General features: G+C 40.6%; 1 protein-coding gene and 3 pseudogenes across 4 annotated transcripts; 1 reads left to right on the top strand and 3 right to left on the bottom strand.

Annotated features, from left to right (window-relative positions):
- Window positions 1–1,532: 1,532 nt before the first annotated feature.
- Window positions 1,533–3,233, bottom strand: LOC101172002 (Ig kappa-b4 chain C region pseudogene; annotated as a pseudogene). The gene is made up of 3 exons (XR_013659123.1): window positions 3,224–3,233; window positions 2,827–2,952; window positions 1,533–1,872 (listed from the first exon to the last, which is right to left on the bottom strand). The product of XR_013659123.1 is annotated as an Ig kappa-b4 chain C region pseudogene (transcript).
- Window positions 3,234–3,636: 403 nt separating this feature from the next.
- Window positions 3,637–12,428, top strand: LOC101172255 (uncharacterized). Its single transcript, XM_078955285.1, has 4 exons — window positions 3,637–4,090; window positions 4,196–4,523; window positions 7,125–7,219; window positions 10,626–12,428. The coding sequence occupies exons 1-4, from the start codon at window positions 4,039–4,041 to the stop codon at window positions 11,000–11,002; spliced, it is 852 nt and encodes a 283-aa protein (XP_078811411.1). The 5' UTR covers window positions 3,637–4,038; the 3' UTR covers window positions 11,003–12,428.
- A 692-nt stretch (window positions 12,429–13,120) lies between these two features.
- On the bottom strand, window positions 13,121–14,866 carry LOC101172746 (Ig kappa-b4 chain C region pseudogene; annotated as a pseudogene). Its single transcript, XR_013659122.1, has 3 exons — window positions 14,857–14,866; window positions 14,471–14,587; window positions 13,121–13,556 (listed from the first exon to the last, which is right to left on the bottom strand). The product of XR_013659122.1 is annotated as an Ig kappa-b4 chain C region pseudogene (transcript).
- Window positions 14,867–20,878: 6,012 nt separating this feature from the next.
- Window positions 20,879–22,336, bottom strand: LOC111948220 (Ig kappa-b4 chain C region pseudogene; annotated as a pseudogene). The gene is made up of 2 exons (XR_013659069.1): window positions 22,209–22,336; window positions 20,879–21,323 (listed from the first exon to the last, which is right to left on the bottom strand). The product of XR_013659069.1 is annotated as an Ig kappa-b4 chain C region pseudogene (transcript).
- Window positions 22,337–22,751: the final 415 nt, after the last annotated feature.

Raw genomic sequence — 22,751 nt, 5'->3', positions numbered from 1 at the left:
AATAAACTTTTACCTCAGATGGCGATGCAATGCTTGGTCCTCTGGCTTCATCTGTCCGAGTCTCTGGCAATGTTGAAGAATGGCCTTCCACTGCATTCATGTAAACACTGTTGGTGACTGTAAGACATTTTTAAAATTAAGAAAGAAATTAAAACACGAACTATTTACAAAAATGCTTGATAACAAATACAACAGGTTTTCAAGCTCAACTGCTTCTTGAAAAAAAATGTATGAAATAAGAATTAGGTGCTTCTTGATATAATAAAAATATAAATTATTTTGGTTTTGGATAATTGAGAAAATGTGCACGTTTGTGATTAAGACAATGTTTTACAGACAGGAATACAAGCCCATTATGGGGACCAGCTTTATCCAACACCTTCCTCCATAGCATTTCCTCAATAAGTAAAGTAAAAAGTTGACAAACACTAATTCACACAAATGGGATTATAAGGATTATTAAGTGCTTGACTATATTTCAGTCAGACAACTCTTGCAGTAAGAAATATTTATTTGACATACTTAATTTTCACATTCTTTAAGTTGGCATTCACATCTTTTTCGTTTGGCATAAGGCTCGGTTCAATTCCATGAGAAATTTCCATAAAACTTTCGGGTAACAAAACCCCCCTTTACGGAGCCCACAGGTGGAAGCCGGGGAGGAGGGAGGGGCGAAGACGGAGCGCTGAAGGTAAGAAAGAATGAACAACTGCGAACCTGAGCTTAAATAGGACGCTGAGCAGGTGAGTTAATTGACTGAACCACCCTAGGGTAGTAACCTGTAAACACTGCCGAGTACCTGCCTGAAAATACAACAAGTCATCATTACAAGAAGTGTGTGTGAACTGGGGGCTGCAGTACCATTGGAAAGACACTAGAGGCACCAGTGAGCCAAACTCACACTCTTACACAGATGAAAAAACATGCATTCTACATGTGTCTAAGCTAAAAAAATGCACAGGAACGTTAAAAAAGAATTTTAAAGCCAGTTTGAATTGTTTTCTTGATGGGGACCAGGATTTGGTCCCCCTTCCAAAATTGGTCCCCATTCCGTGACTGTGTAAATAGATTGTTTCACCCACAATGGCATAAATACCAACACACACAAACAAACATGACCATGTTTTTTTTCCACCAGTTTTGTTGATTCTGTAGTTCCTTAGTTCTGTCAAAGGGTGGAGGATGCTGCTCAGTGTTTACTGCAGCAACAAAACCTGGTCATTGCTGATTGACAACTGTCTGACGCAGTCAAAGTGAGAGCTGTTTTCCTGAAAACCCTCATTTAGCATCACCTTTAAAAGGAACTAAAAGAACTGAACTTTATATTTATATAATTATTCAGGATGAAGGGGTTGAACTTTTTTCTGTGTTTGGGTTTATTCCTCACAAAATGTCATGCAACAGTAAGACAATAATTTGATTTTGTCATAAAAACAAAAGTCAGTTGACAAAAAGATTTTTATTTGTAGATATTTATGCCAAGTTAAACTGTAAAAATGTGAAAAAGTTTGAGAGAGAATAAAGAAGTGCACAGAAAGCAGATTTCTGTCAGTGTGTGAGTTCAGGACTGGGAGCACTGGTCTCTCCTGAGAGTCTCTGAGACTGGAGTCTGGGATCCTCTCTTGGCCTCACAGGTCACCTTCTCCCACTGGTCTGCAGAGAGCCTCAGGGTGCTGCTCCAGCTGTAGAGGCCGTCCTTCTGCAGCACCCCGGGGCTCCTGCTCTCCTCCCTGCTGCTGCTGCCGACCACCTTCCAGGACAGAGTCCAGTCTGAGGGGAAGCCCTTGTTGGCCACACACATGAGTGTGGCCTCCCCCTGCTGCAGCTCCTCCATGGAGGGGGCCAGCACTGTCAGGGAGGGCGGGGCATCACCTAGGAGACACCAATCAGCTTAGAGGACCGGAAGCACACAGCTGTCAATCCAAAAGCTCTGATTGGATGGAGTGCTTTCAGTTGTAGGAAGGTTTGTGTTCAGGTGTTTTTCTGCTCCATCAGTCATTGATTCACACATTGTTTCACTTCCTTGTAGAAATCTCTCATGCAGATCAGCAACAAGAGAAACTTAAGTTTCTACTAAAAAATGTCCAACTGGGTTAGAAAAAGAGCAGATGCATCTGCATGTAGAAACAAGTTTGGACTGAATGCCTTTAAAATGCTTCATCATGAAAGAAATGTACAAATAAGGACAAAAACACAACAATCATTTCAGGTTTGTGTCAGAAAATCCTTGAAATAATAAAATAAATGTTCTGAAATATCAAATGTCCAAAAATCAATTTTGTGAGTAAAATCTGCCTTTTAATGCACTGTGACAACATTAACATAACATTATTCCTAAAAAAAAAAAAAATAACAAAACACATTGTTAATAGGATATTGTGTAATCAAAATAATATTTTTAAGTTTAAATATTTGGACTAAAAAAGACTTTGGATTTACTCAATAAAAACTAAAACTAAACCTGAATTTTTCTTCAGGTAATTTAAAAAAAACATTTCACTCTGGTTCCTCCACCAAAAATTCACCACTTTGACACAAACTGACTAATGTGTTTTACAAAAACCTCTGACTCTACAGAGACTCTTTCCAGCTGTTTTAATATAAACTAGATATTTCTGATTTCTTGATTCACATAGAAATGATGATTTATTCTATATTAAGGCAACACAATTTAGTTTTTTCAAGTTTAACGCAGACTAAGTCTGCTTATAAAAATGTATTTTACCAAAATTAATTGAATTTTATAAAGAATATTAGTAACTCAGAATCAATTAAAGTAGGAAATAAGACATGAAAACATAAAAATCAACAAAAAGATCTACTTACTTCCAAACTCCAGTCTGGTTCCTCCACCAAAAGTCCACCACAGTGATACAAACTGATGGAAGCGTCGTACAAAAACCTCTGACTGTACAAAGACACGCTCTCTGACTCTGAAACAAACAAACTCAACTGATGACAGAACATCTTAAAATAATCCATCTAAGTTCTAGAAATTACATTTTCTTATGTAGTAAGTTGTAATTAAACTAGTAATTGTTTATTGATATTCTAACTGCAGTAACTAATGTCATCATTACTCAGATAAAACTAAATGACAGCAAAACCACCAAAATCCTAAAAAAAAAGTCTAAATATTTCTTCTAAAAAATTAGAATTCATGCAAAAATCAGTTGAACAGTTTTTAAATGTGGCTGCAGGTTAAATGGATCCAAAACTTTACTGAAGTCCATGTTTCAAATGTTGCTCTGCAAAACATGTTTTCAATAATAGCAGCAGAGTTTGACTCTAAATAACAAATAATTCCCATCATGCATTGATAAAAATCCACTCTTTGATCAGCAGAACTTCTGTCTTTAATACAATAAACAGCTGTCAGTCAGTTTAAGTGGAACTTCCTTTAGAGAGAAATCTACCTTTGAGCATTTATCATTAAATGTTTCCAAATGTCAGTAAAAAAGTCAATGTTGTGGTTTCTAGTGTCCTGCTGCTTCTGTCTGCTGTCATGTTTCTCTAAACATGAAGAGAAATGCAATAAATAACTGTTAATATGTGTTTCCTTTAGACACTGTTTTTATATTAAGTGGTGATTTTTAAAATCACTGATTTGGATTCTAAACCTTTATATGCCTCGAGAAAAATGGAAAGAAAATAAAAATACTTCAGAAACTAAAAAACAGAAACAATTGTAAAACACTCAGATGTCCTCACATCACATTGAACAGCTTTATGGTCATGATGTTTCAAAAAGGCTAATAGTGGATCCATTATCATCTGAAAGCAAATTTTCATGCTACAGATGTATTTGTTCATAAATTATTACTTCCAATTTTCTGATAATCATGACGATGAAGATGATCCATGTTCCTGTTGGAGTGAGTGGTTTCCATAGAGACACTTTGCATCAGCAGCTCCATGCTCCAGTGCTCTGGGAGACTTTATAGTCCTGAGAGTTGAAGACTGGATGACTGACAGCTGTCCTTCATCACAGCAGAAGACACAGAAATCCTCCTCCTCCTCCTCCTCTTCCTCCAAAACATGAGTGTGATGTGCATCCTCATCTGGACTCTCCTCTGCTGCTGCTTCACAGGTAAAGTCCAGAGAATCCAACTCCTCTCCTCTATGAACATCCGTCCCTCTGAAATGAAGGCCACAAAAGCATGAAGCTACTTTCTGTTTCTGTCTGTCTCCTCAGAGTCCAGAGGACAGTTCACAGTGACTCAGCCTGGAGCAGTGAGCTCTGCTGTGGGAGGAAATGTCTCCATCTCATGTACAACCAGTCGGGATGTTTATAGGCATATTGGCAAACACCGTTTAGCCTGGTACCAACAGAAAAATGGAGAATCTCCTAAACTACTAATTTACGATGCTAGCACTCGAGCTTCAGGGACTCCAAGTCGTTTTACAGGCAGTGGATCAAACTCTGATTTCAATCTGACCATCAGTGGAATTCAGGCTGAAGATGCAGCAGTTTATTACTGTCTGGGTTTTCACTTCATCCCCAGTCCGCGGGTGTTCACACAGTGAAAAACAGTCGTACAAAAACCTCCCTCATTCTGGCTGAACAGAAACTGAACTGACAGCTGCAGCTGGAAGATGCTGCAGACACTGCAACAGTTCACTGAACATCCATTCTAATGCAATAGACACCATGTTGAATCAAGTTTAGTATAATTTGTAAATTTTACTTATCCAGTTCACAATAATCAGAGGAAAGTATATTGTCGTGCTGTGGTTTCCCAGTGATGGCAATTGCGCAACTCTTCAGGACGTGCGTGGGGAGGGAAATCACTGCACACGACAAGAACTCTTTGCTCGTAAACTTTTACTCGTCTTGAGCAGGTAAGTATAGATAATGCCTTCTAACAGCAACAGGCTTGCAATATTTGCTCAGGCTCTTGCTCGGGCACAGAACAGCAGAGAGACCTGTCCATGCGATGAGCGTGAGCACCTACTGAAATCTCTTCACGTTACCCACAACTTAATCTGAACTCCAAGTATCGCGTTCCTTCTTTTACCAATAAGAATACGCTGACAGGGGGTTATCCTATGTTGAAGTAACTGCCTTAAACAACCCCCCCTTGGGAGTACTGAGTCCCTTCAGTACTAATGCCTAAAAATAATAAAATAATACAGAACTGAATTACCACTGGTCTGATGTAATCTGGAAATACTGAACACATCTCTGAATTGAACACGTTACTGAACACAACTTTTACTTTTAAGATTAAGCAAGCCTAAGACTAGAGTGGTTCCTGAACATCTATAACTTCTATCCTTTAACTATTCTCTAAATCTTTCTGGACGATTCACTATACGCCCCTTGGAGGTTTTTTAAAATCCTCTCTTGGGTCTTCTGTTCCCCACGCAGAGTCTCTTTCTTCTCTTTATCCACCATGCTTTGTGGTTTCCCTTTTACTTGATCCTCTTCATATTGTCCCATTAGAAAATGCTCTGGTACCAGTGGTTTCTCTTACTTATTTGTACTCCTGTATCTGTTTCACACTGCAGGACTTGACTCCGTCTACGCTTAACCCAGGCTGGAATGATGACACCATTGTATGGTTTCAGACAATCATGATGCATTATCTTGCTGCCTTTCAGCCCCTGAATCTCATAAAGAACAGGACCACGACATGCAGATACAATCATTGGTCCCTTCCATGGGGCTTGAAGCTTTTGGCTCAGACCTTTCTTTTTGGTATCATCCTTTACATAAACCTGGTCTCCAACTTGGAATGTGTTCTCTCTTGCTTGAACATCATGCAGCTTCTTCTGACGTTTCTGTGCCATCCGGAGATGTTTTCTTGCAAGGTTATGGGCATTTTTAATTCCTTCATCCAGGTGATGAAGGAACTCCAGTGTTTCCATACGGTCAGATTTGACTGCAGCGATGCCAGTTTGCACTTCTTGAGGCTGACTTCTCTGCCAAGTACAAGTCTATAAGATGTAAACCCAGTGGCAGCATGTTAAGAGCTGCGATAGGCCGAAGTAAGCAGCGGTAAGTGCTTATCCCAGCTCTTCTGGTTCTGGTCCACATAACCCCTTATCATCTGGAGCAGTGTTTGATTGAACCTTTCTACTAGGCCATTGGATGCGGGATGGTAAGGAGATGTCCTCATCTTGGTAATTTGCAGAAGTTTGCAAACATTCTGGAACAGCAAACTCTCAAAGTTCCGGCCTTGATCTGTATGTAATTCAAGAGGTGCCCCAAAACAAGCAATGAAGTCATACACCAGTTTCTTTGCTGTAGTTTCTGCACCTGGTATAGGAAATAATGGTCAAAATGTACTTGTTTCCAGAGCTATAGGCTCGAAATGGGCCAAGAATGTCTAGATGCAGCCGATCGAGTGGGGCTCCTGCTTGATAATTTTGCAGTCTGGCCTTTATTGTGGAATGTGCTGACTTGCATGCATTGCAATACTGACATTTCTTCACAAATAGGTGGACATCTCCCCCCATTCCATACCAGTGATAGCTCTGGCGCACACGTTCCAGGGTTTTTGCCTCACCTAAGTGACCAGAATTATGGCAACCCTGCAAAATGTCTCTCTGCATGAAAGCTGGGAGAAGTATTAGAAAGGTTGACTTCCCGGTTCCTGGTTTTACCCCAAACATAGTTCAGGACACCTTTGTACAACAGAACTTGGGGCCAACGGAGCCAAAACTTCCTCACAGCAGGACTTTCCATCATCCCTTCCTCCTTAGTAGGTAGTGTCTCTGACTCTTTCCACTTATGGAGAAGGGAGTTGTTCAGGTGTGACTGATTGTAACCAGTTAGCTGCTGGAGCTTCAAACTCTGTACTGACCTGGTATGTTGCACTTGGCTGTTCACAATTACTGCCATCAGACTTGACACACCTCAGGGAGCCGGTTTAGCTCGTGCTGGTTTGCGGCGCCTTCCGTCTGTGAAACCAGGGTTCGAATCCAGGCTGCTCCCTGTTCGCTTCTCTACTTCTGTGCCAGTCCCAAGCCCGAGCCCGGCTGCTTTGAGAGGGTTGCGTCAGGAAGGGCATCCGGCGTAAAACATTGCCAAGTATACCATGCGACTCGTTCACTGTGTCAACCCCTGATGGGAAAAGCCAAAAGAGAAACAACAGAGTTGAAACACCTCACTGCTAAAGGTACAATGTCATCGACATCATCTTTAAACCTTTCCCACTGTTCCTGCAGTCGAAACTACAGTGTGTAGCGAACAATAGCAAGCAGCTGTCTTCTGGTGAGACAGTATCTCTGTTGTACTGTTGTGAGATGGTTGCTGGCATATGTCAAGACTCACTCTTCTTCCCACTGGAGTTTAGATAGTACAGCTCCAATGCTGTGATTTGATGCATCTGTATCAAGAATAAACTTGCCCTCAGAAATGGGGTAACAAAGCACTGGTGCAGTGGTCAGCTTCACTTTTAACTGTGCAAATGCATCTTGGTGCTCTTCAGTCCAAAGAAATGGAACCCCTTTTTTAAGAGGCAGTGAAGGGGACTGGCTAACTCTGCAAAAGCTGGAACAAACTTTCGATAATGGTTACACAACCCAAGAAAAGCTTGTAGAACCTGTTGGTTCTGGGGTGGCTCCCAGAGCTGCACATCACTAACCAGTGCTGGGTTTGGCTGAATTCTTTGACCATTCACAATGTGGCCCATGAAAAGCACCTCATCCTGAAGTAAATGGCACTTAGATGGTTTTAACTTGAGCCCATAGGTGTGTAAACATTTACAAACTTGTGCCATCCTGTCCAGACTTTCATATACCCCCAACCCAGAACAATAATATCGTCTAGGTAGATCAGCAATGTTTCCCACTGGAGTCCATGGAGCACTAACTCCATTGCCCTCTGAAAGTGCTTGGGGCATTACAGAGGCCAAATGGCATGCGTGTATATTCATATAGACCCCATCTAGTGATGAAATCTGTTTTCTGACGATCTTTTCCATTCATAGCTATCTGCCAGTATCCGGACTGAAGATCAAGCCTTGAAAACACAGTGGCTCCTCCAAGCACATCCAGACACTCTTCAATCTAAAGGATATGCGTCTTTGGTGGTCATGTTGAGATGGTGATAATCTACACACCACCGAAATCCATCTTTTTTCCGTACCAACACTACAGGGGAAGCCCATTCAGATGAAGATGGTGTTATGACTCCAGCTTTTGGCATAGCTTGAAGGTGTGCCTCCTCTTCACCTTGAAATCCAAGAGGTGAGAGCCTTACTGGTTGACGAACAGGCTTGGCAGATCTTGTATCAATCCTGTGTGTAACAGCAGACAGATAACCCAAGTCCGAGTCATTCTTGGCAAACGGAGATAAATATGTCAGCAGTAGCTGGATGAAATGTTGTTGTTGTTCCTCACTTTAAGTTTCATTGACAGCTGGTGCAAGGCCATGAAGATGCTCTGGGAAGTCTGAAGATGTGACTACTCTCCCCATAACAACTGACGAGCTATTCCTTTCCATGTTTAGGTCAGGTTCTACTTGATGCTCTCCTGCACATTCTAGCTATGTAGCATCAGCTTCAACCAGCAGTCCAAGACAAGCTCCTTTTGGTAGTGCTGATTTTCTAGTTGAAAAGTTGCAGAGCCTGACTGGCACTCTCTTTTTCATAGTTGTAAATACACCCTCTGAAGCTATAGCTTCAGTGATGCTCATTGGTTCCAATACGGCTGGTATTTCAGGTCTTGGGTCGTCAACTTCACCCCAAACTACACATTCAGATGATGGTGGTATGGCTGTAGTCTGACTCAGCATCACCCTGGTAACATAATAGTCTGTTCCATCCTCCTCACTATTTTGGAGAGCACAAGCTCATTATCAATAAAGACTTTGCCATGTGCATGACTGGCAACATCATGACACTTCATTAGATCCAGTCTCAGAAGAACAGAGTCCCGTATCGGGGCCACGTGCACATCCCAGTCAATGGACTTGGATGCAATTTATAAGTTAACATTTAAACCAAGCTTTGACCACGCTGTGCCTCTGGCCAAAAGGTGGCGCTAGTGAATGCGTTGCTGACAGGACTCCAAAGTCAGTTTAGGTAAACATTTGGAACACTTTTCTCTTTCTTGTGAAGTTGGACCAGTCGGTTTTACTTTCTTTGGTGAGGTGTATTTTACTCACAATTTTTGAAAGCTTGAAGATCCCACTTCTGACACTATTTGTCGTGCTGTGGTTTCCCGGTGATGGCAATTGCGCAACTCTTCAGGACGTGCGTGGGGAGGGAAATCACTGCACACGACAAGAACTCTTTGCTCGTAAACTTTTACTCGTCTTGAGCAGGTAAGTACAGATAATGCCTTCTAACAGCAACAGGCTTGCAATATTTGCTCAGGCTCTTGCTCGGGCACAGAACAGCAGAGAGATCTGTCCATGTGATGACCGTGAGCACCTACTGAAATCTCTTCACGTTACCCACAACTTAATCTGAACTCCAAGTATCGCGTTACTTCTTTAACCAATAAGAATAGGCTCAAAAAGGGGGTTATTCTATGTTGAAGTAAATGCCTTACAATATCATGAATCAATCCTATTTTTATCAAGGACACTGGTATCAGATCTGTTGGTTCATGACTCCTTCCTTGTTATCTTGCTCACCTGTAGCCTCAGGTGGAGCTTTTTGTTAGTTTTTGGAGACTTTGAGAGGTAGGAGGAAAAGTATTTCTAAAAACAGTAAAAAAAAAAAAAAAATTCTATAGTTTGAATAAAACACCTTTTTTTGATAAAGGAGAAGTCAACAAGTTTTTAATGTAAGTTGACCCCCCACCCCCCCAGGGCTGCTGTGGTCACAACACACCTTATGTTACCAGATCAAATGTTTTGCTGTCGTTTTTCTTTAGTAAATGCATGTTTCTGTAATTAATGTATTCATCACAAATATGTATACATATACATCTGATCATTGTGACTAAGTAAGACAAAAAAACAACACTGAAATAAACTCTAATAACAGATTTATATTGTCAGGATGCCAGAGAAAAGGCCTTTAATGTAGTCCAGGTAGAAAAAAGTGAATTGTTATTCCCTAAAAAGTCTCATTCCATTCAATCTGCAGCACAAACCCATAGAAAATCATTTTGGTTTTTGAAAGATAAAAAATCAAACAACTTACTGCAAGATTATTGCAATTCCTGAAAATATTTCTTCTTTTTTATACAAATGTATCAGATATTTTGCTTCATATCATATTTTTTGTGTAGGTCGTTGTTTTGGGGAAAATCAAATAGTTCAGTGTAGATGGGAGCAGTATTTTCCAATAACACTGAAATACATTCAGTTTGGTGGCTGAGTGGACTGTGCTGCTCAGATTTGACTGAAGATCAGGGCTGAGAATTGTTGATGCTGTCAGAGTAAGACAGGCTGTTTTCCTGAGAAACTTCTCTCCAAAAGAAGGATTTGTTGGTCCTAATAAACTGTCATAAAAGACTTTGTAGTTCTTCTGTGTGTGTTCATGTGTGTTCATTCATGGACAAGTGTGTCCAACTTTTTGACAGCTATTTATTGTTTACTGTCAGTGCAAAAACTCTGAACTCCTCCTGAGTTTAAAGACCAGCTTCTTCTTTACATTTGATGTAATTTATTCTTTTTTAACAAACTATTTGACCCATTGTCCATTTGTCCCTCTGAAATGAAGGCCACAAAAGCATGAAGCTGTTTCTGTTTCTGTCTGTCTCCTCAGAGTCCAGAGGACAGGTCACAGTGACTCAGCCTGGAGCAGTGAGCTCTGCTGTGGGAGGAAATGTCTCCATCTCATGTATAACCAGTCAGGATGTTTATGTTTATAAAAGCAATCACTGTTTAGCCTGGTACCAACAGAAAGATGGAGAATCTCCTAAACTACTCATTTACTATGCTAGCACTCGAGCTTCAGGGATTCCAAGTCGTTTTACAGGCAGTGGATCAAAGTCTGATTTCACTCTGACCATCAGTGGAATTCAGGCTGAAGATGCAGCAGTTTATTACTGTCAGAGTTATCATGAAATCAACAGTCAGTGGGTGTTCACACAGTGAAAAACAGTCGTACAAAAACCTCCCTCATTCTGGCTGAACAGAAACTGAACTGATTGCTGCAGCTGGAAGATGCTGCAGACACTGAAACACTTCACTGAACATCCATGCTAACAAATAATAGTAATAAACTTTATTGTTATTGCACCTATCAAGATAAAAATCACAAAGTACTTCACGTTAAAACACGGTAAAACACAGAAGATAAAAAAAATAATTAAGAAAAAGCTATTTTAAAAAGATAGGTTTTTAGCTGCTTTTTTAAAGTAAACAGAGTCTGCAGATCTGAGGCTGAGATTAAGGGAGTTCCAGAGGGATGGAGCCACTGCTGCAAAGACTCTGCCACCTTTAGTTTTTAACCAGGTTCTCTTAACCACCAGCAGACCCTGCGGTCCCATGACCTCAGGGCCCTGCTGGGGGTGTACGGCTGGAAAAGGTCTTCTAGTAGACCGGTGCTTGGTTATTAAGAGCTTTGTCTGTTAAAACTAGGATTTTAAATTGCACTCTGTAGCGGATGGGGAGCCAGTGCAGCTGGATTAACAACGGGGGGACGTGTGAAAACTTGGATGATTTAGTTAAAAGCCTTGCAGCAGCATTCTGGACAACCTGGAGCTTTTCCAGAGATTTTTTGCTCAAACATGTGAAGATGGAGTTGCAGTAATCAAGATGATACGATGACACAATGGTCAACAGTGACAAAAGCTGCAGTCAAGTCCAGTAACAGTAGCACAGAGCATTTTCCTGCATCTTGCTGCATCAGGATGTCATGAGTGACTCTGAGAAGGGCTGTTTCAGTGGAGGGAGCTCTGCCAAAACCTGACTGAAACTGATCAAACCATAACTTTTTGTAAAATTTTGGACATGAATCGGAGATTAGAAATAGGTCTGTAACTGCTCAAGAGGGAGGAGTCAAGCCCAGGTTTTTTAAGGAGAGGAAGGACAGCAGGTTTCTTGAAAGGCTCAGGGACTTCAGAGTCTGTCACGGTGCCTGGCAGTCTCCTCCCCTCCAGCTCAGCTCTGCTCATCCTGATTGCCACCAGCTGCCTTCACTCATCTCATCTCTTATGCTGACTCAAGGAGACCCAACGCCACTGTTCAACGCCAGTTTGTTGCCCCTTATGGTGACTACCCTGGTTCCAAGTTATGCTCTGTTGTTCTGACCTTAGCTTTGTTCTCATGCTAATCTTATGCTCCTTGTCTCAGGATAACCAACCTCTCACGAGTGACAGCAGCCTGGACCTAACATTCAACTGCTCTGGAAACCTGAAGACCTCGGCACCCGCTAACCGCATCAAGCCCTCCAGCCACGCCACAGCCACGTTCCAGCCCGGACCCTCTTCAGCTTCTACCACATTCACCTCAGGAGAAATAATAAATCTTTTCTCACCAAATCACTCACCTGTCTTCCTTCTGGGTTACAGCATCTGGGTTCCTCCTCCCTTGAGTATCATGACAGAGTCGTCATTAATGTGCATGTTAAAATCACCAACCTTCATAGTGGAGGATAAAAAGTGGCTGAACTCATTTAAAAAGAGGCTGTTTGGTCCAGGTGGACGGTAGACAACAGCACAGAGGGTTCTTGTCCACGACTTTGATAACCTGAAGCTCGAACGAAGAAAAGTGAACGACGCTCACAGAGCGTCAGAGGAGACGACTCCTGAAGACCGCGGTGACTCCCCCACCTCTCATTCCACCTTGTTGGAATTTAGATTTAGTATAATTTGTAAATTCTAATGATCCAGTTTAAAAAAATCACATTAAACTATATCATAAATAAATCTTTTATTCCTCTTTTCATCAATGAGACTGGTATCAGATCTGTTGGTTCATGACTCCTTCCTTGCTATCTTGCCCACTTGCAGCCTCAGGTGGAGCTCTTCAGTTTTTGGAGACTTGATATATGAACAATGTAACAAACTATTTGACCCATTCATGCAGAAAATGGTTAATGAACAATGTCCATGTGATCCAGGACTCCTCCTACTTTCTGTCACCTTGAAAGGAAAAAACACTGACAGAGTTCATGTTGTTGTTGCTGTTTTTATGTTATTCCTCAGAAAAAGTGATATCAGAGAAAAATGTAAGAAATTTCTTTGACATAAAAACAGACTCATGGAAATCAGTTGGTAAATGTCATTTTTATTAGCAGATTTTTCTTCAAAGTAAAACTTTAACAAGAGAAAGAGAATAGAAGAAGTGCACAGAAAGCAGATTTCTGTCAGTGTGTGAGTTCAGGACTGGGAGCACTGATCTCTCCTGAGAGTCTCTGAGACTGGAGTCTGGGATCCTCTCTTGGCCTCACAGGTCACCTTCTCCCACTGGTCTGCAGAGAGCCTCAGGGTGCTGCTCCAGCTGTAGAGGCCGTCCTTCTGCAGCACCCCGGGGCTCCTGCTCTCCTCCCTGCTGCTGCTGCTGCTGCTGCTGCCGACCACCTTCCAGGACAGAGTCCAGTCTGAGGGGAAGCCCTTGTTGGCCACACACATGAGTGTGGCCTCCCCCTGCTGCAGCTCCTCCATGGAGGGGGCCAGCACTGTCAGGGAGGGGGGCACATGACCCACTGCAGAGAAACAGAGGAAACATTTTAGAGCTGACATGAAACTGCTGAGTGTTTCACTTCCCTCTCTGAGCTCAGTAACCATGGTAACAGACAGGCATCACTGATGGAGCACACAAACAGAAGTTTCTCTGCTAACGATCAAACCATCCAAAAGTCCTTTCTTCAATTGTGACTCTTGTCTGATGTTTCAACTCTTCTTCCAGGAACATTTTTCTCCATCTTCTTTTCTTTTGCATGAAAGCATCTTCTTCCTAAGTCTGCACTAACAGCTGCAAAGACATCTCAATCTAACATGTTTTCTCTGTGTTTTCAGCAGGACTTGATCAGTTCTGTTACAAATTCATGCTGTGATGAACAAATGAAATGAACATTCAAATGAAACTCTAATCTGTTCCAACTGATCCCTGTCATTCATCAAAGTGCAGCTTTGTTCATTTTCAATCATTGTCACTAAAAGCTCATTAGAAGATGCTGACAGACAAACTGACAACAAGGCTCAGCGTTGGCATGAAATTCTGCAACACAAACACCAAAAGTTCTTCTGATTCACATTTTAGGACAGAAATGATTTCTCTGAGAAATATATGGAAAGATGAGGAAGTTACAGATGTTTAAACTATGAATATATTCCTGCTGTTTCTGTGACATTTTTAGACAATTAAATTCATAATTTACAGACGTCATGACTGAATCACAGTTTAATGTTTAACAACAGAAACTTCAAGTTAAAGTAAAACATCAATAATCACATTTAAATTACATTTACAGATAAAGATGTCCTTTATAAGAACTAAAGTAATTATTAAAACTCGTTTGTCTTACCAAAAAAAAATGTAGTTGAATATTATTAAAATATGTTTTAATGTTAATCAGACCAAAAGTTTTAGTTTTTAGAAAGAATCAAAAGTACTTACAGTCAACTTCCAGTCTGGTTCCTCCACCAAAAGTCCACCACAGTGATTCAAACTGATGGAAGCGTCGTACAAAAACCTCTGACTGTACAAAGACACGCTCTCTGACTCTGAAACAAACTCAACTGATGACAGAACATCTAAAAATAATCCATCTAAGTTCTAGAAATTACATTTTCTTAAGTTGTAATTAAACTAGTGATTGTTTTTTGATATTCTTACTGCAGTAACTAATGTAATTATTACTCAGATAAAAACTAAATGACAGCAAAACCACCAAAATCCTAAAAAAAAGTTTAAATATTTCTCCTAAAAATTTAGAATTCATGTAAAAATAAGTTGAACAGTTTTTAAATGTGGCTGCAGGTTAAATTGATCCAAAACTTTACTGAAGTCCATGTTTCAAATGTTGCTCTGCAAAAACATTTTTTCAATAATAGCAGCAGTTTGACTCTAAATAACAAATAATTCCCATCATGCATTGATAAAAATCCACTCTTTGATCAGCAGAAGTTCTGTCTTTAATACAATAAACAGCTGTCAGTCAGTTTAAGTGGAACTTCCTTTAGAGAGAAATCTACCTTTGAGCATTTATCATTAAATGTTTCCAAATGTCTGTAAAAAAGTCAATGTTGTGGTTTCTAGTGTCCTGCTGCTTCTGTCTGCTGTCATGTTTCTCTAAACATGAAGAGAAATGCAATAAATAACTGTTAATACGTGTTTCCTTTAGATACTATTTTTATATCAAGTGGTGATTTTTAAAATCACTCGGATTTGAATTTTAAACCTTTATACGCCTAAAGAAAAATGGAAAACAAAATAAAAATACTTCAGAAACTAAAAAACAGAAACAATTGTAAAACACTCAGATGTCCTCACATCACATTGAACAGCTTTATGGTCATGATGTTTCAAAAAGGCTAATAGTGGATCCATTATCATCTGAAAGCAAATTTTATGCTACAGATGTATTTTTTCATAAATTATTACTTCCAATTTTCTGATAATCATGGTGATGAAGATGATCCGTGTTCCTGTTGGAGTCAGTGGTTTCCATAGAGACACTTTGCATCAGCAGCTCCATGCTCCAGTGCTCTGGGAGACTTTATAGTCCTGAGAGTTGAAGACTGGATGACTGACAGCTGTCCTTCATCACAGCAGAAGACACAGAAATCCTCCTCCTCCTCCTCATCTTCCTCCAAAACATGAGTGTGATGTGCGTCCTCATCTGGACTCTCCTCTGCTGCTGCTTCACAGGTAAAGTCCAGAGAATCCAACTCCTCTCCTCTATGAACATCCGTCCCTCTGAAATGAAGGCCACAAAAGCATGAAGCTGCTTTCTGTTTCTGTCTCTGTCTCCTCAGAGTCCAGAGGACAGGTCACAGTGACTCAACCTGGAGCAGTGAGCTCAGCTGTGGGAGGAAATGTCTCCATCTCATGTGCAACCAGTCGGGGTGTTAATACTTATAAGAAAATCAATCACCTTTTAGCCTGGTACCAACAGAAAGATGGAGAATCTCCTAAACTACTCATTTACTATGCTAGCACTCGAGAATCTGGGATTCCAAGTCGTTTTACAGGCAGTGGATCAAACTCTGATTTCACTCTGACCATCAGTGAAATTCAGGCTGAAGATGCAGCAGTTTATTACTGTCAGAGTTTTCACTTCATCAACAGTCAGTGGGTGTTCACACAGTGAAAAACAGTCGTACAAAAACCTCCCTCATTATGGCTGAACAGAAACTGAACTGACTGCTGCAGCTGGAAGATGCTGCAGACACTGAAACAGTTCACTGAACATCCATTCTAACACAATAGACACCATGTTGAATCAGATTTAGTATAATTTGTAAATTTTAGTGATCCAGTTTATAATATTCAGAACATATTATATTATATATATATCCCCCCCCCCCCCCCTATATTTTATCAATGACACTGGTATCAGATCTGTTTGTCCACAATAATAATAAACCATTTGTCACGGTACCCCCAACCAGCTCCTCCTCCTCGATAGGTCCACCTGCGGACACCAGCTGTGCCGCCTTTTCCTCATCAGCGGCTGGACTCATAAGGAGAACCTGGACCTGTACTCGCTAGTTCGTTGTACTCCACGGTGCATCCTCTGGCCCTGTTCATGATTATTGTTCATGCTTCGTATGCCTCGCCTAACCTTGCCTTGTCTCTGCCTGCCTAGGATCACGTCCACGTCTGTCACGCTCTGGACTCAGACTCACCTTCTCTCTGGTCCCTCCTCGTCGCCCCTCTGGACATCCTCCGGGAAGAACGGTGTTTGCCGCCAAGACCCTCCAACCATCCTCTAAACGTTCTCTCCTGGAACTCTGTCATTCCTCAAAATTAAATCCATTACTACTCATCCTCTTCGCCTGCCGAGTATTTTTTCCGGGTTCCAGCATCTGGGTCTGCCACAGTCTCGCTAGCCATGACACCATTTATTTATAATGCATTTTTTATTAAATGAAACCTCAAAGTTCAACAGGATACAGTGGTGGACCAAATTGTTGGTACCCCTCAGTTAAAGAAAGAAAGTCCACAATGCTCACTGAAATGACTTGAAACATTGAATAGTGACATTAAATTAAAATGTATTGAAAATTAAATAATCAAAATCAGCCATTACTTTTGAGTTGTTAATTAACAGAATTATTTCAAAATGATGGTACCCATAACTTAATATTTTGTTGCCCAACCTTTTGAGGCAATCCCTTCAATGAAACGGTTTCTGTATTTGTCAATGAGCCTTCTACACCTGTCCACAGGTATTTCGGCCCCCTCCTCATGAGCAAACTGCTCCAGTTGTCTAAGGTTTGATGGGTGTCTTCTCCAAATGGCATGTTTCAGCTCCTTCCACTGATGTTCAATGGGACTTAGATCTGGGCTCATAGAAGGCCACTTCAGAATAGTCCAACGCTTTTGTCTCAGCCATTCTTGGGGGGGGGGGGGTTTGGCGGTGTGTTTTGGATGGTTGTCCTGTTGGAAGACCCATGACCTGCGACTGAGACCAAGCTTTCTGACACTAGGCAGCACATTTCTACCCAGAATGCCTTGATAATCTTGAGATTTCATTTTACCTTGCACAACTTCAAGACGCCCTGTGTCAGATGCAGCAAAGCAGCCCCAAAACAGAACTGAGCCTCCTCCATGTTTCACAGTAGGGACAGTGTTCTTTTGGTTGGATGCTTCATTTTTGAGTCTACCAACATAGAGCTGATGTTTCTTACCAAAAAGCTCCAGTTTAGTCTCATCTGTCCAAAGGACATTTTCCCAGAAGCTTTGTGGCTTGTCAACATGCATTTTAGCAAATTCCAGTTTGGCTTTTTTATGATTTCCTTTCAACAGTGGTGTCCTCCTTGGTAGTCTCCCATGAAGTCCACTCTGGCTCAAACAACGACGAATGGTGCGATCTGACACTGATGTACCTTGATCTAGGAGTTCACCTTTAATGTCTTTGGAGGTTGTTCTGGGCTCTTTGGATACAGTTTCAACAATCCGTCTCCTCAATTCGTCATCAATTTTCCTCTTCCTCTTTGTAGGTTGTCTACTGTCCCGTGGGTCTTAAACTTCTGAATAATACGTGCCACTGTGGTCACAGGAACTTCAAGCTGCACAGAGATGGTTTTCTAGCTTTTACCTTTACCCTGTTTGTCTATAATTTTGTTTCTTATGTCCTGGGACAATTCTCTCCTTCTTTCTGTTGTCCATGTTCAGTGTGGTTCACACCTTTTCACCAAACAGCAACGTGACTATTTGTCTCCCTTTAAATAGGCAAACTGATTATGGGTTTGAAAACAGCTGTGATGTCATTTAAAGGACATACCTGAGTTCATCATGACCCCCTGGGCAATTAGTTCTCAGTCTTTTATGGAGGTACCATCATTTTTCTCCAGCCCTATTTCATTAGTTTTTTTTTTTAAATAATTCTGTTAATTAACAACTCAAAAGTAATGGTTAAGTCAAACTTGAGGAAACTGATTTTTCAAGTGATTTTATTTTAAAAGTAAAGAAAAACAGAAAAAAAACCCACAGAAAAAAAATTAACTAAAAATCTAAAGTAAAAATGCATTAAAGTACGTTCTGTCAAATTTGAGAGAAAATTAATTATAAGTAATTAAAAAATTAATAAGAGGAAAAAGGAAAGTTTAAGTCTGTAGTGGGCGCAGTGTTAATCCAAGCTGTGCGCACTGGAGCCGTTTTGGATGAAGTGCATGCGTAGCGCCAGATCAGGCAGAGCTCAAGAGTGATAAGAAAACTCGCGATCCATCTAAAAAAAACTAGTACAAAGACCAGGTTAAAGGCATCAAAACCACGGAGGCAGCCGGTAAGATTCGGTCATAATGCGGGGCATAGTTATTGTGATCTGCTGTGCGTTATGCTCCGGCTGCGCTTCAGCGTCAGCTGCCACGTCAACGCAAATGTTTGTTCAGTCCATCATTGAATGTCATTTATACGAGCACTGCTATTTATGAAATATATTTATTGCTGTATTTTCAATGAATACCCGTAATTATGAAGTTACATTTTTAACAACTTAATTGTGTAAATTGAATTAATCATGGGATCATGAATTTAACTGTTCATTAATGTTATATATTTATTGTGGTAAATTGATAAAATATTATGTCTTGTTTAGGTTTTTAACCATATATACATAACCAGCCCCTCGCCATTGCTGTTGAAATCTTTCAAGGGATTGAATGAAGCAGAACAAAGTGTGTTTGGATGGTGTGTGAAGTCCTGATCGTAAAACTCCTGGATGCTTTCCCCTTTCAAGTGGGGCATAATAACTTGACAGTGAAAAACCGGATGACAATGGAAAACCTAACTATGGAAGTCCAAAAACTGTGAACTGGTTTTGTGAAAAGAAGACAAGTGTTCTGAATAACTTAAAAGAGCCCAACAAGCAAACCTAAAATGTCTGGGACAGTGAAATCTGTGGAACAACTGAAGGCTGAGAGGATGATAGCCAAAAGATCCTTCTCAAGTCTCGTCAACACTATACTCCGAAATTACAAAGACATGACTGAAGAGGAATTAAAGGAAAGTTTCAATCAGTTTATGCTAGAAGCTGAGAAAGTCATGGATGTAAATGATGAAGTGGGGATGGGACTCATTGCAGAGTTAGAGGCAAGGCTGGAAACTGAAGATGATGTTTTAACAGAACAGCAAAGAGCCGACTTAACGAAAACTGCAAATAAATGTGAGTCAAAGCTGAGAGAAACCAAAGCTCTACTTCAAGATACAACAAATCTGCAAAAGACATGTACAATCAGTGAAAACGATGGGTTCCATCATATGGCCAAGAGTCGGCCAAAGTCGTCTCAAAACGCTTGACATGATGATCCTAAAGTTAGTTTCCAGAAAAGCAGAATTCATAAAAATAAAGATCAGAGAGTCTGAAAAGCAAAGGATTGTTTTTCCCACAAATGTTCCAACGCCTGTTTCAAATTGAAGCCCATGAACCTCCCTAGGTTTGGAGGACATCAGCGTGACTTCCACAGATGGAGGAAAGAATGGGAGGCCCTTCAGAAGCAGGGTGAACCAACCGGTTCAAGGGAAGTAAAGAAGTACCAGTTGTTAGATAGCCTCGACGAAAGAATCATAAGAACTCTTCGTCTGAATACCTATAACACAGCAGGAGAAATACTCTGAGTTCTAGAGAACTACTTTGGGAACCAAACTGCTATTGCGATTAAAATAGTGAAAGAGTTGCAAAGAATGCCACCTGTAAAAAGTCATCAACCAAGAAAAATAATTAACCCCTGTTGATCAAAATGGTAAACCAGTGAAATCTGAGCTGTGTGGAGCTGTGTTTGCATCCCGTCTGAAAAAGGACTTTGAAGACCACAGTCAGATCAAAGTTAAGAAGTGGCACCATTTCCTGAGTGGACTGTGCCGCTCAGATTTGACTGAAGATCAGTGCTGAGAATTGTTGATGCTGTCAGAGTGAGACAGGCTGTTTTCCTGTGAAACTTCTCTCCAAAAGAAGGATTTGTTGGTCCTAATAAACTGTCATAGAAGACTTTGTAGTTCTTCTGTGTGTGTTCATGTGTGTTCATTCATGGACAAGTGTGTCCAACTTTTTGACAGCTATTTATTGTTTACTGTCAGTGCAAAACCTCTGAACTCCTCCTGAGTTTAAAGACCAGCTTCTTCTTTACATTTGATGTCATTTGTTCTTTGTAACAAACTATTTGAGCCATTCATGCTGAAAATGGTTAATGAACAATGTCCATGTGATCCAGGACTCCTCCTACTTTCTGTCACCTTGAAAGGAAAAAACACTGACAGAGTTCATGTTTTTGTTGCTGTTTTTATGTTATTCCTCAGAAAAAGTGATATCAGAGGAAAATATAAGAATTTTCTTTTGACATAGACACAGACTCATGGAAATCAGTTGGCAAATGTCTTTTTTATTAGTAGATTTTTCTTCAAAGTTAAACTGTAACAAGAGAAAGAGAATAAAGAAGAAGTGCACAGAAAGCAGATTTCTGTCAGCATGTCTGAGTTCAGGACTGGGAGCACTGGTCTCTCCTGAGAGTCTCTGAGACTGGAGTCTGGGATCCTCTCTTGGCCTCACAGGTCACCTTCTCCCACTGGTCTGCAGAGAGCCTCAGGGTGCTGCTCCAGCTGTAGAGGCCGTCCTTCTGCAGCACCCCGGGGCTCCTGCTCTCCTCCCTGCTGCTGCTGCTGCTGCTGCTGCTGCCGACCACCTTCCAGGACAGAGTCCAGTCTGAGGGGAAGCCCTTGTTGGCCACACACATGAGTGTGGCCTCCCCCTGCTGCAGCTCCTCCATGGAGGGGGCCAGCACTGTCAGGGAGGGGGGCACATGACCCACTGCAGAGAAACAGAGGAAACATTTTAGAGCTGACATGAAACTGCTGAGTGTTTCACTTCCCTCTCTGAGCTCAGTAACCATGGTAACAGACAGGCATCACTGATGGAGCACACAAACAGAAGTTTCTCTGCTAACGATCAAACCATCCAAAAGTCCTTTCTTCAATTGTGACTCTTGTCTGATGTTTCAACTCTTCTTCCAGGAACATTTTTCTCCATCTTCTTTTCTTTTGCATGAAAGCATCTTCTTCCTAAGTCTGCACTAACAGCTGCAAAGATATCTCAGTCTAACATGTTTTCTCTGTGTTTTCAGCAGGACTTGATCAGTTCTGTTACAAATTCATGCTGTGATGAACAAATGAAATGAACATTCAAATGAAACTCTAATCTGTTCCAACTGATCCCTGTCATTCATCAAAGTGCAGCTTTGTTCATTTTCAATCATTGTCACTAAAAGCTCATTAGAAGATGCTGACAGACAAACTGACAACAAGGCTCAGCGTTGGCATGAAATTCTGCAACACAAACACAAAAATGTTTTCAGGTGTTCACACATTCAGACAGAAATGATCTATCAGACAAAAAGAAGAACGATGAGGAAGTTACAGATAATTACAACTATGACTATTTTTCTTCCGTTTTTATGATATTTTTACACAAATAAATTCATAATTTATGATCATGACTGAATATTAAAGGACCTTAAAGTAAGAAATAACATTTTTGAGATTTAATTTCCATTCAGAAAATGTCGTTGAAAAACCCTACATTTATTTAAATAAGAATAATAAAACATTAATAACATCAACATAAACTGTAAGATTTTCTTCATAATATTAATCAGCTTTTTTATTTTTTACTTTCAATGAAATCAAAAGTACTTACAGTCAACTTCCAGTCTGGTTCCTCCACCAAAAGTCCACCACAGTGATACAAACTGATGGAAGCGTCGTACAAAAACCTCTGACTGTACAGAGACACGCTCTCTGACTCTGAAACAAACAAACTCAACTGATGACAGAACAAAAACCAAATCTCAAGAAAAACATTGAAATGTCTCGTAAAGGTGCAAAGAACAATAAACAATAATAAATAAAAATAGTTATTGTTGTGTTTATTCTTTACACGCTAAGTTTCTTGATGATCAGAGGAAAATTTTAAATTAAAGTAGTGAGGATTTTAAATCTTTATTCACCTCAATAAAACTGGAAGAATTTCAAAATAAAAAAAATAAAAGTATAAAATGATTTCATGTCCTCACATCACATTGAAAAGCTTCATTTTTTCTAAAATGACTCACAGAATGAATAAAAAATGTCCCTACATGTGTGTATGGGAGTAATTGTGTGTCCTGCAACAGACGTGTGACCCGTCCAGGATACCCCGCCTTACCCAGCAGCAGCTGGGACGGGCTCCAGCAACCCCATG

Source organism: Oryzias latipes, chromosome 11 (genome assembly GCF_053564925.1).
Source record: "Oryzias latipes strain Hd-rR chromosome 11, Olatipes_Hd-rR_3.1".
In the NCBI taxonomy this organism is placed as follows: domain Eukaryota; kingdom Metazoa; phylum Chordata; class Actinopteri; order Beloniformes; family Adrianichthyidae; genus Oryzias; species Oryzias latipes.
This window is presented reverse-complemented; position numbering and strand designations above follow the sequence as displayed.

What these genes read in the sequence shown, in the direction of transcription:
- LOC101172255 (XM_078955285.1), top strand. Translation starts at nt 4,039, where the DNA reads ATGAGTGTGATGTGCATCCTCATCTGGACTCTCCTCTGCTGCTGCTTC. An exon ending in AGTCCGCGGGTGTTCACACA is followed by an intron (nt 4,524 to 7,124) that starts GTGAAAAACAGT and finishes TCACTGCTAAAG; the next exon opens with GTACAATGTCATCGACATCA. An exon ending in TAGCAAGCAGCTGTCTTCTG is followed by an intron (nt 7,220 to 10,625) that starts GTGAGACAGTAT and finishes TCTGAAATGAAG; the next exon opens with GCCACAAAAGCATGAAGCTG.